This window comes from Artemia franciscana, unplaced genomic scaffold (genome assembly GCF_032884065.1).
Source record: "Artemia franciscana unplaced genomic scaffold, ASM3288406v1 Scaffold_2058, whole genome shotgun sequence".
In the NCBI taxonomy this organism is placed as follows: domain Eukaryota; kingdom Metazoa; phylum Arthropoda; class Branchiopoda; order Anostraca; family Artemiidae; genus Artemia; species Artemia franciscana.
The window spans coordinates 1-14424 of NW_027063092.1; the positions used below are offsets into that span (position 1 = coordinate 1).

General features: G+C 33.4%; 1 protein-coding gene across 1 annotated transcript in view; it reads left to right on the top strand.

The window, feature by feature from the left end:
* Window positions 1-6585: 6585 nt before the first annotated feature.
* LOC136042803 (monocarboxylate transporter 12-B-like) overlaps window positions 6586-14424 on the top strand; it is a gene marked incomplete at both ends in the record, with an annotated part of 35744 nt that continues 27905 nt past the window's right edge. Inside the window, 2 exons of the mRNA XM_065727744.1 lie at window positions 6586-6740; window positions 9476-9619. Coding sequence (XP_065583816.1) covers window positions 6586-6740; window positions 9476-9619 — 299 coding nt within the window. The remainder of the gene's footprint in view (window positions 6741-9475; window positions 9620-14424) is intronic.

A 14424-nucleotide genomic window follows, 5' to 3' on the forward strand; every position in this document is an offset into this window, starting at 1 on the left:
TTAATGAAAGCAGATTATCCTAGATATAGGGGGCCGTTCCTACAGTTTTTCTCCCTAAAACTCCAAATTGTTAATCTTAGTACTTGGAGAACAAACGCTCTAATGGAAAAGCAAAAAAGTGTTACGTTTTATCATGGTTTCGAGAATAAGACTGGCTTAGTTCTATTCTCTTTAAAGATCAAAATTTTCAGTTAGATGTTCAGAAAAAACAATTTATAAGTCATGCATATGTTACTGAAATTTTTCTCTATTTATTGCGCTCTAAAATCTAACGGAAGATCTTGTCGAACTTTGACGTACAGAGCGAAAGATTGAGGGCAGTATCCCCATTATTCATTTGATAATTTGTTGTCGTTTTAACAATACGCCTTGCTTGTATTGAAATGCTCGTTCGTTCTGCTTATTGGATCATATTAAGTCGATTTAGCTCCGTATTTTCCCCCCTTTGATTTTATCTTTTCCCTGTATTTAATAGTATTATGGCACCATACATTAAGTAGCTTTTTTGCTGGGAAAATGATCAGATGTCGTTTTTGTGTTCAGTGTTCAGTATTTCAGACGTTTTGTGTTTCAGTTTTGCACAGAACTTTTAAAATAGTTATTTAAAGTCTTTAATTCTAGATTTTTCCTTTTATCTTTTGAAAATATGCCAAGGAATAAATTTGCTAAATGTCAAAACATGCGTTTTTAATGAGCTTTAGAAATATACGTCAAGGATTTGCATTATAGGTTGAATTCAATTAAAAGACTGGTTTCACGGTTTTAATTGAGTTTTCTGTATTCTTTCCATGTATTTTTAGTAGATCTCAGATTGTGTGCAAAATTTTGAATTTGTAAGACAACAAGAAACAGCTTAGACGTCAGGTACGCGGAGAACCAATAAAGCACTAGACTCTAACTAATAGTAAACTGAAAAAAAATTTTGTAAGTGAATGAAAAAACAATAAAAATACAAAAACAAAATATTTGTAAACTATAAAGATTTTGTATCTATTTATATTTTGTGAAATTATTTTACTTTTTAATTTACATTATTTTTAATATATATATATATATATATATATATATATATATATATATATATATATATATATATATATATATATATATATATGTATATATATGTATATATATATATATATATATATATATATATATATATATATATATATATATATATATATATATATGTATATATATGTATATATATATATATATATACATATATATATATATATATATATATATATATATATATATATATATATATATATATATATATATATATATATATTAAAAATAATGTAAATTAAAAAGTAAAATAATTTCACAAAATATAAATACATACAACATTTTTATACTTTACAAATATATTGTTTTCGTGTTTTTATTGTTTTTCCATTCATTTATAAAAAAATTTTCAGTCTACTATTATTTAGTGTCTAGCGCTTTATTGGTTCTCCGCGTACCTGACGTCTATATATATATATATATATATATATATATATATATATATATATATATATATATATATATATATATATATATATATATATATATAATGTATAACAAATAAATATCAAGAATATTAGCATAACTTCAAGCAGTGGTTTCAGTTCATAAAAAGAATTGGGAGAGTGACAAAATTTATTTATCATAAGTGTAAGGCGGATGGGGGAATTAGTTTTTTTCAAATTTTCAATGAAGATACCAAACAAAGGTATCTGTCAGAATCTAGGGGGCTCATACGCCCTCGTGCCCTCCTCCCAATTGACGCCTTCTAAATCCAAGGTTTAAAGTTTGTAAACATTACTTAACTTGTTGTATATTGCAAGTTTTGGCTCAGAATGCTATAACATATAACACATAAGTAAATATTTTATAATTTGCATTATGTTATAATTTTAATTATAAAGCTACTTATAATTTTGAATTAATTAAGTTTAATTGACGTTTTGGTAAAGTTCAACATAACGGTAACAGAATGGATTTTCTGGATGAGGTGTTAACACAATTTTGAAAATTAAGCTACAATTTTTTAAGCTTGATCCGGGCTTGAATCTCTATCTCCATTCCATATTTTAATTTTTGAACAGTTTGCTTATGATAGGTGTGATGATCTAAGACGATGATTTTGATGTTCCTATGTATTTATCCGTCAATCTAGTGTGAAAGGACGTGTTTAAGTGTGAAACGTCGTAGTCAAAATAGGTATTTTCCGCATTCAGGTTATCAAAAGGGTTTATTATATCACAGGGGTGGCTGAGGATAATAATTTGAAACGTTCAGGGAATGTCGAAAGCGAAATATGTCGAACTGCCCAAAAGACACAATGCGCATCCAGGATGTCAAGAGAGCGTATATGCAATATCTCAGGAACGGCTAAGGGTATGAAATTGATCTTGCAGGGAGTGTTGATGGGGACACAGCCTATATAGACCAGTGTTGCCAACGCTTTGGAAGAAAAAGTACTGAAAAATGCCCTAAAATCGTACCACTGATGAAAAAATTGCACCATCTCTATTTTTTCGCGTGTTCTGCAACACGCAATTTTTTTTTGTGCTATGCGCAACCTGTGGATGATCGGAAAAGTACATTACAATAAAGAGAACATATTAACTCCATTGTTTCAGTTTTTGTGTAAGGAATTAGTTTGCATTATAAAATTGGACCTGAATGGTCATATCTAATTGATGGTTTGAGTTTTTGACCTAACTTAGCTAACCTAACCTAACTATAAATAATTTTGGTGCTGAGAAAATGTAGTATATCATTTTGTCTAACACGACGAAAAACACATATTTTAATTGAAAATTCGGCATCAAGGAAGAAGAAATAATATAGTATAGTATTTATTTATCCAACCTAATTGAGGAAAATCAGTGTTTGTGGATTATATAACATTAAAAAATGGATTCATGATGAAACAGTAAGTTTGAGACCAATGTTTGAAGGCTTTTTTATACCCAAAAACTAGAATTATTTTTGTCATTTTCAAGAGCTCAAAAAGTGCTGAAATTTGAATTTGCGATAGAAGCGATTTTAATATTCGTAAAGAACATAAAAAAAGGCATGGAGTGGTATGTTCACTTTATTTGTAAGTCAAAAATGTGAAGAACAAAAAATTTACCAAAATTTCTTAATTGTCAAGAAACAAAATCTAGAATCATAGAAACTACTCGGATTAAAAAAAGAAAGAAAATGTGCCTTGTCAAGGCTTTGTGCTTTGCAATCGATTTCTTGTAGCCTATACAGTCATACACAAATTCTTGTTTTTAGATATTGCAACCCAACAATATTGAGGCACCACAAAGTTACACCCATATTCATAATGTAATGTTTCAAGGGAATGGTATAACCTGATCGAAAAAAAAAATTACAGTTGAGATTCTCATTTCGAAAAATTTTTCTAGGCAACCCATGGCTCCCACAATTTGAGCCTTGAGGATTTGTGTATGACTAAGCCTATTGCTCCTTTATATGGGGATAATTTGCTGTCTGTGTCTCTTGTGTGTGTGTGTGTGTGTTAAATATTTGAGTTTCGTATAGGCTATGTTTTAACTGATATGAAAATATAGCTCGTTAATATTCCTTGTTCAACTTTATAAAACAGTACCAGTTTCATAAAGAAAAGAAATTCTATTATTTCCATTATAGGTGTCTCTTGGCATGAAGTCCATATATTTTGTTTTGTTGTATGCATGCACCTTGCTCAATTATCTAGGTGCAGTGGCTCCCATTGATTAGATAAACACCACGTGGTAAAATATCATTTTTATTTATTTAAAAATTAACGACGCTTCTTGACTACTATGGTTCCTGCGTCGGCCCTGCAGTGCATTCCTGCAGCGTGATTCAATCTCTGGGTCCCGTATTACCAAGCTAAGGTCAAATCCACTGCGTCACCACAGGACGGTAAAATATCAATGTCACGTTTCTTCTGAGTTTTGAATTTCGTGTTTTTTCGCCTCCTATCTATTTTGTACTAACTTTACAGATGGCAATGCAACTTCACGCTATATTATGACCGCAAGAGGCCTACAACATGCACTTAAATAAATATGTAAAGGAAATCTTAGAACTCTAGAAGAGGAAACAAAAAAACTACAATTCTCTCTACTTGCTACCTCCTGACGTCCAGTCAAATCTTATTGTACCACATTTCGTAAAAATGTACCAGGAAATTTCTGATTGTACCAGAATGGACCTTAAGAGGTGAAATGTACCAAAATGGTACAATTGTACCGCTGTTGGCAGTACTGATATAGACACTGTTGCGCAGAGTCGTATCTTGCCCATAGAAGGATTTCAACACACATCTCCAGACTAGGCGTTAACCTCCGGTGCTCCCACAGCCAATACACTGTGTTGGAGGCCAACACAGCTACGCACGCTCCTCCTCCAGCTTAATCTATTTAAAGCCTCCTTCTTTACACCCTCCCAGGAAGTTCCCATTTCCTTTAAATCTTTATTTATCACATCCTCCCAACCCAGACAGGGACGACCTGCTTTCCGTGTAGCCCCAGACGGTTGGCCAAAAAGGACAATCTTCGGTAACCTGTCATCCTTGATCCGTAGAACGTGGCCTAGCCATCTCAACCTTTCTTTCATTATAGCCCTAGAAAGCGGGATTGAACCACATTTTTCGTACAACCTAACCTACTGTTTGGAATACGGTCAGTCAGCCGGGTACCCAGAACAATCCGTAGGCAATTTCTCTGGAAAACATCTAGTAAATTTTCATCTGCTTTTCGAAGCGCCCATGCTTCAGAGCCATATTTGACCACTGTCATCACTGTAGCTTCCAATATTCTAATCTTGGTTTGCAGACTTATCTTTCTATTCTTCCAAACTTTTTTTAACTGTGAAAAAACACCCTGAGCCTTAGCTATTCTACTTTTAACATCTTCACTGCTTCCACTATCTTTCCTAATAATACTACCAAGGTAACTGAAGCTCCCAACCTGATCAATCTTTTCGTTACCTAATGTCACCTGTTCATCTTAACATATTCCTAGCCTTAGTGACTTAGTCTTCTTAACATTAATTTTCAAGCCTATTTTAGCACGCTGAACTCGCAAAACCTCTAAAAATTCATTCATTTTCTCTCACACTTTCATCTAATATGCTTAAATCATCAGCATGAAAATACCTATTGCTAAGGGTATTAAGACAAGACTTGTTGAAGGGACTGTTGAACTGAATCAAAAGACACTATGCTCATTAAGGTTGTCAAAAAGGCTTGTCTACAATGCCTCAGTTACAGATAAGGGTGTAAGAGACATAGCTATTAATTTGAAAGAATATTGACCTGGGGTATCAAGCAGATTTGAAATTTTGACTTGATGGGACCAATACGAGTTTATCAAGGACAAAAAAGATTGAAAAAATGTGGTTGTATTGATTTTTAGTGTGAAATATTCGTTTTTAATGTTGATATGCTCAAAGTTTCACGCCATGGATATCACTCAATTAAATTTTTAGAACCAAGGGAACCTTGACTGTACACAAATCTGATTTCATTGATTGTTGATGTCCTATTTGTATTTCTGTATTTTTGTATATTTTTGTATATTTTGTATTTTTCATTTTGAAGTAACAAAACCCTTTTTCTAATAAATGAGCTCGAAATGCACTTGTTCAAACAAATAAATGGATAATTTGATTTATTGATTCTATTAGCGTTGATTGGTTTGATTTCAAATCAGATTTAGAATCAGAAAATATGCATTTAAACGCAAATATCTTTCAATTCTGGAAAAATTAAAATTCTAAAACATTAATTTTTAATGATTTTATTGGTTTGGTTTAAAATTTTATTCAAATAACTACCCTGGAAAAGTTGTTTCCAATATAGTTAAAGCGATATGGTTTTTTATATTATAATGGTTTTTATGATATTGATTTTAAATTATTCAATGCTAATGGTTCGAATGATTGGACCGAAGCTCTTCGGAGTCTGGTTCAAATCTTAAGCGAATTAGTTAATTGGAAACTTACATAACAAAATGATCCTTAAAAATAAGGAAAAATCATGAATTCAGTTTTTAATCAAAAAACTACAACTGAAGGTATGCTGGTTTTTGTTTTAGCGAGGAAAAAAAATTTGAAAAAGGAACGTGGACGAAAAATCATCAAAATAAGCAGATTAAGAACATGGCAACAAACAGCCGAAGAAGGTTTAGTCTTTGTTTGTAGGTTTAGCTGGCATTAAGAATCAACATTTTGTGAATGTATTTTTTACAGTTGAAAAGTCATATCCCATTAGCTGATTAATTTTCCTTTATTTCACGGCTTATTAACTGACAAAATATGGCACTGCCCTAAAAACTTCATAGTTTGAAACAGTCAAAAGAAAAATTTAGAAAATCGTGGTTTTCATGTGGGCCCTAGGACCTAAGATAGGCCGAGGGTGCAAACCAGTTTGTATTTTGATGTCCTTGGTACTCCCAATAGCTAGCCATATAGGAAGGACCATTGCTCTTTGAGGACTGGTTCAAAATTTGAGTGAACTGGTACGGTTAAGTGGTACTGGTACAATGTTTTTCACCCTTGTATCTGATTTTATTTGAGTTCAACTTATAGCATACGTTGTTGTAACGGCATACCCTCTGTTTTAGCTGATGGCATTACATATACATTTGGAATTCTTTATGTTGAATATCTTTGGTACTTTGGAGAAAGTAAAGGCGACACTGCTTGGATTGCTTCTATATTAGTTGGTGTTACTCTTGGATCAGGTACATATTGTACATCTTTAGTTTTTACTATTTCTTTGATTTTTGCTATCTCTTCTATCCTTGTTTTATTCTACTATCTTGTTTGTTATAGGATGTTTGGTTTGTCTTACTATTTTGTTTTAGCATCTTTGATTATGTTTACTATCTCATTTGGCCCACTATCCTGTTTGGCGAAACTCTAGCTAATTGACTTCTTGCTGTCTCGGAAAGGGTTTAGGTTAGGAAAATGAAACGTTAAAATTCTAGTTAATGGACTTCTTGCTATCTCGGAAAGGGTTTAGGTTAGGAAACTAAAACTTTCAGGGATGGGTCTACAGGCTAAAGTATGTCCCTAGAAGGTATTTTGAAGTACCTACCTCTACTCCTTGTCCCTCTAGAGGGCCCTGAAATTTTCCTACATGACAGGTTTCACCTTTTGAAATTTCGACAAAACAATATTTTACCTTAATTTTCAGTTACTAGTCGCTTTTTCTCTGCCATTAGTTCTGAAAATGCAGTTCCTGTTATTTGAGTAGAATTCTGAGCCATATCAATGTTTTTTTTTCAAAATTTAGGAAATGTATTTGCATATCTTTAAAACCTTATTGAGCAAAGTTATGAAGCTGAAAACAATTTTCTTGTACCTCAATTAAGCAGAAGATCTATTTTGCAAGGTTTCACTTTTATAACACATATTTTTAAAGGTTATCAAAGGTCAGGGCCCTCTAGAGGGAGAAGGAGTGGAGTTAGTTGCTTCAACATACCTTCCCGGGACATACTTTAATCTGTAGATCCATCCTGAAAGTTTCATTTTCCAAACATAAACCCTTTCTGAGATAGCAAGAAGTCAATTAACTAGAATTTTACCTCTTATTTTTACTATCTCTTTCTCTTTACCATCTCCTTGCTTTTTACCGTCCCTACTATCTTTGTTTTATTTGGCTGTCTTGCTTGTTTTATTTTATTGCTTTGTTTTGCGATCTCTACTATCTTTTGTTTTGCTATCGTTGTTTGTCTTACTCTCTCTATTGATTTACTATGTTGTTTTTACTATGTCTTTATTTTTGTTACAATCTCTACTATCATCGTTTTATTTTACTATCTTGTTTGTTTTACTTTGTTTGGTGTGTTTTGTTGTCTCAACTATCTTTGCTTTTTACTCTCTTTGTCCTTTTTTTTACCTTGTTTGTCGATTTACTGTCTTGTTTTTTCTTTGTGTTGGACGAAGTCAGTCCAATAAAGGTGTTTGCCGTCTGGTAGATTATAGTGCTAAGTTTTGCTACTTTGTACACGCTACATTATCTTGCCAGAGTTACGCCTTCATATGTTGTGGGCCACAGTATAAATATTATAACAGTAGCAAAAAGCCATTTACTCTTCATTAAAGATTTTTGGGACACATCAGTCGACACCTCTCGTCACGACTCCGCCTTCGCGTACACGTAAGGACAAATGATACATACACTATGATTTGATTGAATGTAAAGTAGCAACTGAAGCTATTGCTCTGACATAGTGGTAGCTTCTCAATCAGCGCGCTATGATGTGTCCCATTTCTAAACCAAATTTTCGCTACTTTTATATTCATACTGTGGCTGTGAACCGAAGAACATGAGAAAACTCTAAGCGTGGAAATCGGTGCTAGTGTCGACAAGAAAAATCACCAACGTCATATAGCGGTCGAAGACTTTGTCTGACCCTAAACTGTAGCATAAACAAGATTTATGTCACTTGTTGTGGCTGGATTCCCTGAGTTCGTTGTTGATTGTAACCCTTGACTTTCTTCATAAATATCATTTAGACTCGTTGACAATGCGCTTTTGTGACGGAGCGAGTTGTGATGGTTGTTTATCTGATTTTTTATCAGAATTACCTGTAGGTACATAAAGTGAGGTTTTTTTAAAAACCAAACTTGAAAATCTTTTTCTTGCGTATGAGCGGCTGTCGCTGGACAGTAGTTAAAGATGGCAAGGCTTGTTTCGTGGGTTGTATATCTTCTCTTAAAAATGAATATTTCCGAATTAGTGGGAAGGGGACTGTATCTTTTGTAAATGGACAAGAAATTTGAAATATGCGTTAACGTACTGATTAACTTCTCTTTTAAAGTTAAAATCCGAGTAATGTCTGGGCTTGTAAGAGGAACTGCTGCGATGGCCCTCTGCTATCGACGTTACAACAGCTAGAAGAGTATCATTTAGAAGGAGGGTCAGGAACAATAGGAGACTAATCAAAGGTTTAGAACAATGTATTTGTAGTTCCCTAAGAAGCATAATGGCATTGGGAATTAGACGAGGCAAGGAAAATGATTGTGTTAACAGAGTTGGTCCAGCCTCGTGATGCAGATTAAGGTCTTTTCACAGTAGATATGGCTGGCTTAAACAGTAGAAATGGCCGTATTTCAAATAGTAGGCTGTACTAAAAGAGTGGTTCAGACCCGCTTTCAAGGGCTATAATGTGAGAAAGGTTGAAATGACTCAGGCACGCTTTGCATATGAAGGAGGATAAATCGGCTAAGATCGTCCTTTTCGGCCAACCATCTATGGCCCAACGAAAATAGTCTGTCCCCGAATAGGGTGGAAGAAGGTAGTAAGTAAAGATTTAAGGGAAATTGGAACTTCTCGGGAGGGTCTAAAGAGAAAGGCTTAGAATAGACTAGTATAGAGCTGGAGCGTGTGTAGCTCTGTTGGCCAATGGAATCAAGGGACACTTTTTAGCACGAAAGTATGAAAAAGTAATCTCCGTTTTTTCTTTGGTAGGACCAATAGCAAGTGCCTTTACAAATAAGTATGGATGCCGTCCAGTCACTATTGCTGGAGCTATTATTTCTTCAATTGGAATGGGGATCAGCATGTTTGCACCGAGCGTCGCCTTTCTATATTTAAGTGTTGGCCTATTGACAGGTAAGTGTATTCATCCAACTGAAAGGCACAATCGTTTTGTAAAGGCTGTGTATATTTTGAATGTGGAAATCGTTTAATTTTTAATTTGGATTAATTAAATTAATCTAAAGAAATTGAATTATTTGTCTGATGAAGTTAGTTTAAATCAGTTTAGTTTAAATTTCTACTATCGGTCTATTAATAGGTATGTTTTTTTTATCCGACTAAAGGCGTAATCGTTTTGAAAAAGGATGTGTATGTTTTGAATGAGGATATCGTCTTATTTTAATTGGATTAATTACATTAAGCTGACTAAACTAAATAATTTTTCTGAATAAATTAATTTAAACCAGTTTCATTTAAATTCCTACTATCGGTCTATTGACAGGTAAGTTTGTTTATCCAACTGAAAGATCTAACCCTTTTGAAAGCAAAATGTATGTTTTGAATGTGGAAATCTTCTCATTTTAAAATTGGATTAATTAAATTAATCAAAAGAAATTAGATTGTTTTCTGGTGAAATTAATTTAAATCAGCTTAGTTTAAATTTCTACTGTCGGTCTATTGACAGGTAAGTTTTTGTATCCAACTGAAAGGTCTAATCAAACAGTTCGTGGTAACGAACTGTAGTAAGGAGCGACCCGGCTCAATAGTAACCAAAAGTCTAAAAAATGGAATTTTGGTACCAAGAGCAAGATCAAAAGAATCGCATTTTAATGCTGATTTTAAATATATAAGTTTCATCAAGTTTAGTCGTACCCATCAAAAGTTACGAGCCTGAGAAAATTTGCGTTAATTTAGAAAATAGGGGGAAACACCCCCTAAAAGTCACAGAATCTTAACGAAAATTACACCACCAGATTCAGCATATCAGAGAACCATACTGTAGAAGTTTCAAGCTCATATTTACAAAAATGTGGATTTTTTTTTTGCCAGAAGGCAGATCACGGATGCGTGTTTATTTGTTTGTTTGTTTGTTTTTTTACTTTTTTTTCCCAGGGGTCATCGTATCGACCCAGTTGTCCTAGAATGTTGCAAGAGGGCTCATTCTAACGGAAATGAAAAGTTCTAGTGCCCTTTTTAAGTGACCAAAAAAATTGGAGGGCACTTAGGCCCCCTCCCACGCTAATTATTTTCCCAAAGTCAACGGATCAAAATTCTGAGATAGCCATTTTATTCAGCGTAGTCGAAAAACCTTATAACTATGTCTTTGGGGACGACTTACTCCCCCACAGTCCCCGTGAGAGGGGTTACAAGTTCAAAACTTTGACCAGTGCTTACATATAGTAATGGTTATTGGGAAGTGTACGGGCGTTTTCAGGAGGACTTTTTGTTGGAGGCAGGGGTTGAGAAGAGGGGGATATGCTGGGGGAACTTTTCATCGAGGAATTTGTCATGGGGCAAGAAATTTTCCATAAAGGGAGCGCAGGATTTACTAGCATTACTTAAAAAGAAAACAATGAAAAAGTTTTTTTTCACCTGGAAGTAAGCAGCAGCATTAAAACTTAAAATAAACAGAAATTATTTCCCATATGAGGGGCTCACCTCTTCCTAATACCTCGCTCTTTACGCTAAAGTATTTTTAATAATTTCAACTATTTATTCTGCGGCTTTTGCGATTCAGGGGTCATTCTTAATGAATTGGGACAAAACTTGCGATTTAGTGTAAAGAGCGAGGTACTGACGAGGGGGCGAGCCCCCTCATATATGTGATAAAAACATAAGAATACAAAAGTTCTTTACGTAAGCTAATTTATAAGTTACGTATATCTTTTACTTATAAAAAGATTCGTAAAAAATTAAAAGTTCTAGTTGCCTTTTTAATTAATCGAAAATCGGAGGGCAACTAGGCTTCCTCCCCCACTCTTTTTTTCTCAAAATCATTCGATCAAAATTATGAGAAAGCCATTTAGCCAAAAAAATTAATATACAAATTTCGTTTTAATTATTCCTCTGCGGAGAGCCAAAATCAAAACATGCATTGATTCAAAAACGTTCAGAAATTAAATAAAAAAAAAAAACAAGTATTTTAAATGAAAGTAAGGAGCGACATTAAAACTTAAAACGAACAGAAATTACTCTGTATATGAAAGGGGCTTTTCCTTCTCAACGCCCCGCTCTTTAGCTAAAGTTTTTTTACTGTTTTAAAATGTAGAGTTAAGAGAAAGAGTCAAACTTTAGCCTAAAGAGTGGGGCGTTGAGAAGGAAACGCCCCTTTCATATACGGAGTAATTTCTGTTCGTTTTAAGTTTTAATGTCGCTCCTTACTTTCATTTAAAAAACATGTTTTTTTTTATTTAATCGTTTTTAAAGGGATGTGTATGTTTTGCATGTGGAAATTGTCTTAATTTTTAATTGGATTAATTAAGTTAATCAAAATAAATTAAATTATTTTTTGATGAAATTAATTTAAATCAGTTTAGTTTAAATTTCTACTGTCGGTCTATTAACAGAGAAGTTTTTTTTATCCTACTGAAAAGTCTAATCGTTTTAAAAGGGATGTGTATGTTCTGAATGTGGAAATCGTTTCATTTTTTAATTGGAATAATTAAATTAATCAAAATAAATAAAAAATTTGATGAAATTAATTTAAATCCATTTAGTTTCAATTTCTACTGTTGGCCTATTCATTATCCAACTGAGTTTGCTTATATAAGTTTTTTTATCCAACTGAAATGTGTACTCGTTTTGAAAAGGGATGTGTATGTTTTGAATGTGAAAATCGTCTCATTCTAGATTGGATTAATTAAATTAATCAAAATAAATTAAATTTTTTCTGATGAAATTATTTAAATCAGTTTAGTTTAATTTCTACTGTCGGTCTATTGAGAGGCAAATTTTTTTTGGTCCAACTGAATGGTCTAATCGTTTTTTTGATGAAATTAATTTAAATCCATTTAGTTTCAATTTTTGCTGTTGGTCTATTGACTATCCAACTGAGTTTGATTGTATAAGTTTATTTATCCAACTGAAAGGTTTAATCGTTTTGAAAAGGGCTTTGCATGTTTTGAATGTCGAAATCTTTTAGATTGGATTCATTAAATTAATCAAAATAAGTTGAGTTATTTTACTGATGATATTAATTTAAATCAGGTTAGTTCAAATTTCTGCTGCCGGTCTATTGACATGTAAGTTTGTTTTTATCCAACTGAAAGGTGTAATCCTTTTGGACAGGATGTGTATGTTTTGAATGTGTAAATCGTCTCATCTTAAATTGAATTAATTGAATTAATCAAAATACATTAAATTACTTTTCTGATGAAATTAATTTAAATCAGTTTAGTTTAAATTTCTACTGTCGGTCTATTGACAGGTATGTGTGTTTATCAAACAATTCGTGGTAAATTTTTTTCCAGGTGTGATTGTATCGACCCAGTGGTCCTCGAATGTCGCGAGAGGGCTCATTCTAACGGAAATTAAAAGTTCTAGTACCCTTTTTAAGTGGTCAAAAAGTTGGAGGGCACCTAGGCCCCCCCACGCTCATTTTTTCTCCAAAGTCACCGGATCTAAATTTTGAGATAGCCATTCTCTTCAACTTAGTCGAAAGCCTAATAACTATGTTTCTGGGGACGACTTAATCCCCCACAGTCCCCGGGGGAGCGGCTGCAAGTTACTAACTTTGACCATTGTTTACATATAGTAATGGTGATTATGAGGTGTATAGATGTTTTCAGGGGATTTTTTTGCGTTGGGGTGGGTGTGGGTCGGGGGGAGGGGGTTACGTGGGAGGATCGTTCCATGGTGGAATTTATCATGAGGGAAGAGAATTTCCACGAAGGGGGCGCGGGATTTTCTAGCATTATTCCAAGAAAAACAATGAGAAAATAAATAAAAAAAAATTCACCTGGAAGTAATGGACAGCATTAAAACTTAAAACGAACATAAAATATTACGTATGTAAGGGGGTTTGTCTCCTCCAAAATACCTTGCTCTTTATGCTAAAGTATTTTTAGCGATTTCAACTATTTATTCTACGGCCTTTGTGATTCAGGGGTCATTCTGAAAGAATTGGGATAAAATTCAAGTTTTAGTGTAAAGAGCGAGGTATTGACAAGGGGGGAAACCCCCTCATATGCGTAACAAAAATTCACTAATATAGAAGTTCGTGACGTAAGTTAATTCGTAAGGTACGTATGTTTATTACTAACAAAAACGTTCCTAAAAAAAAATAAAACAATCTAGTTGCATTTTTAAGTAACCAAAAACTGCTTTAATTCAAAAACGTTCAGAAATTAAATTAAAAAAAAAACAACAAGTTTTTTTTAACTGCAAGTAAGGAGCGACATTAAAACTTAAAAACGAACAGAAATTATTCCGTATATGAAAGAAGTTGTCCCCTCCGTAACGCCTCGCTCTTTACGCTTTTTTTTTATTGTTTTAAAAAGTAGAGTTGTGACAAAGAGTCAAACGTAAAGAGCCAGGCGCTGAGGAGGGGACAACCTCTTTCATATACGGAATAATTTCTGTTCGTTTTAAGTATTAATATCGCTGCTTACTTGTAGTTAAAAAAACTTGTTTCTTTCATTAAATAGCGTTAAGAGCCAGGTGTTGAGAAGAGGATAATCCCTTTCATATACGGAATAATTTCTTTTCCTTTTAAGTTTTAATGTCGCTCCTTGCTTGCAGTTAAAAAAAAACTTTTTTTTTTATTTAATCCAACTGAAAGGTTAATCGTTTTGAAAGCAATGTGTGTTTTGAACGGAAAACTGTAGGACCCGTATGTATTACAAAAGTATACATCTACTTTGTAAAATAAGTTTTCCATGCTAAGGGACGAGTTGCCAATTGATAATCAATGGGAAAAGATCGTCAAGTCCCTGAAAGAA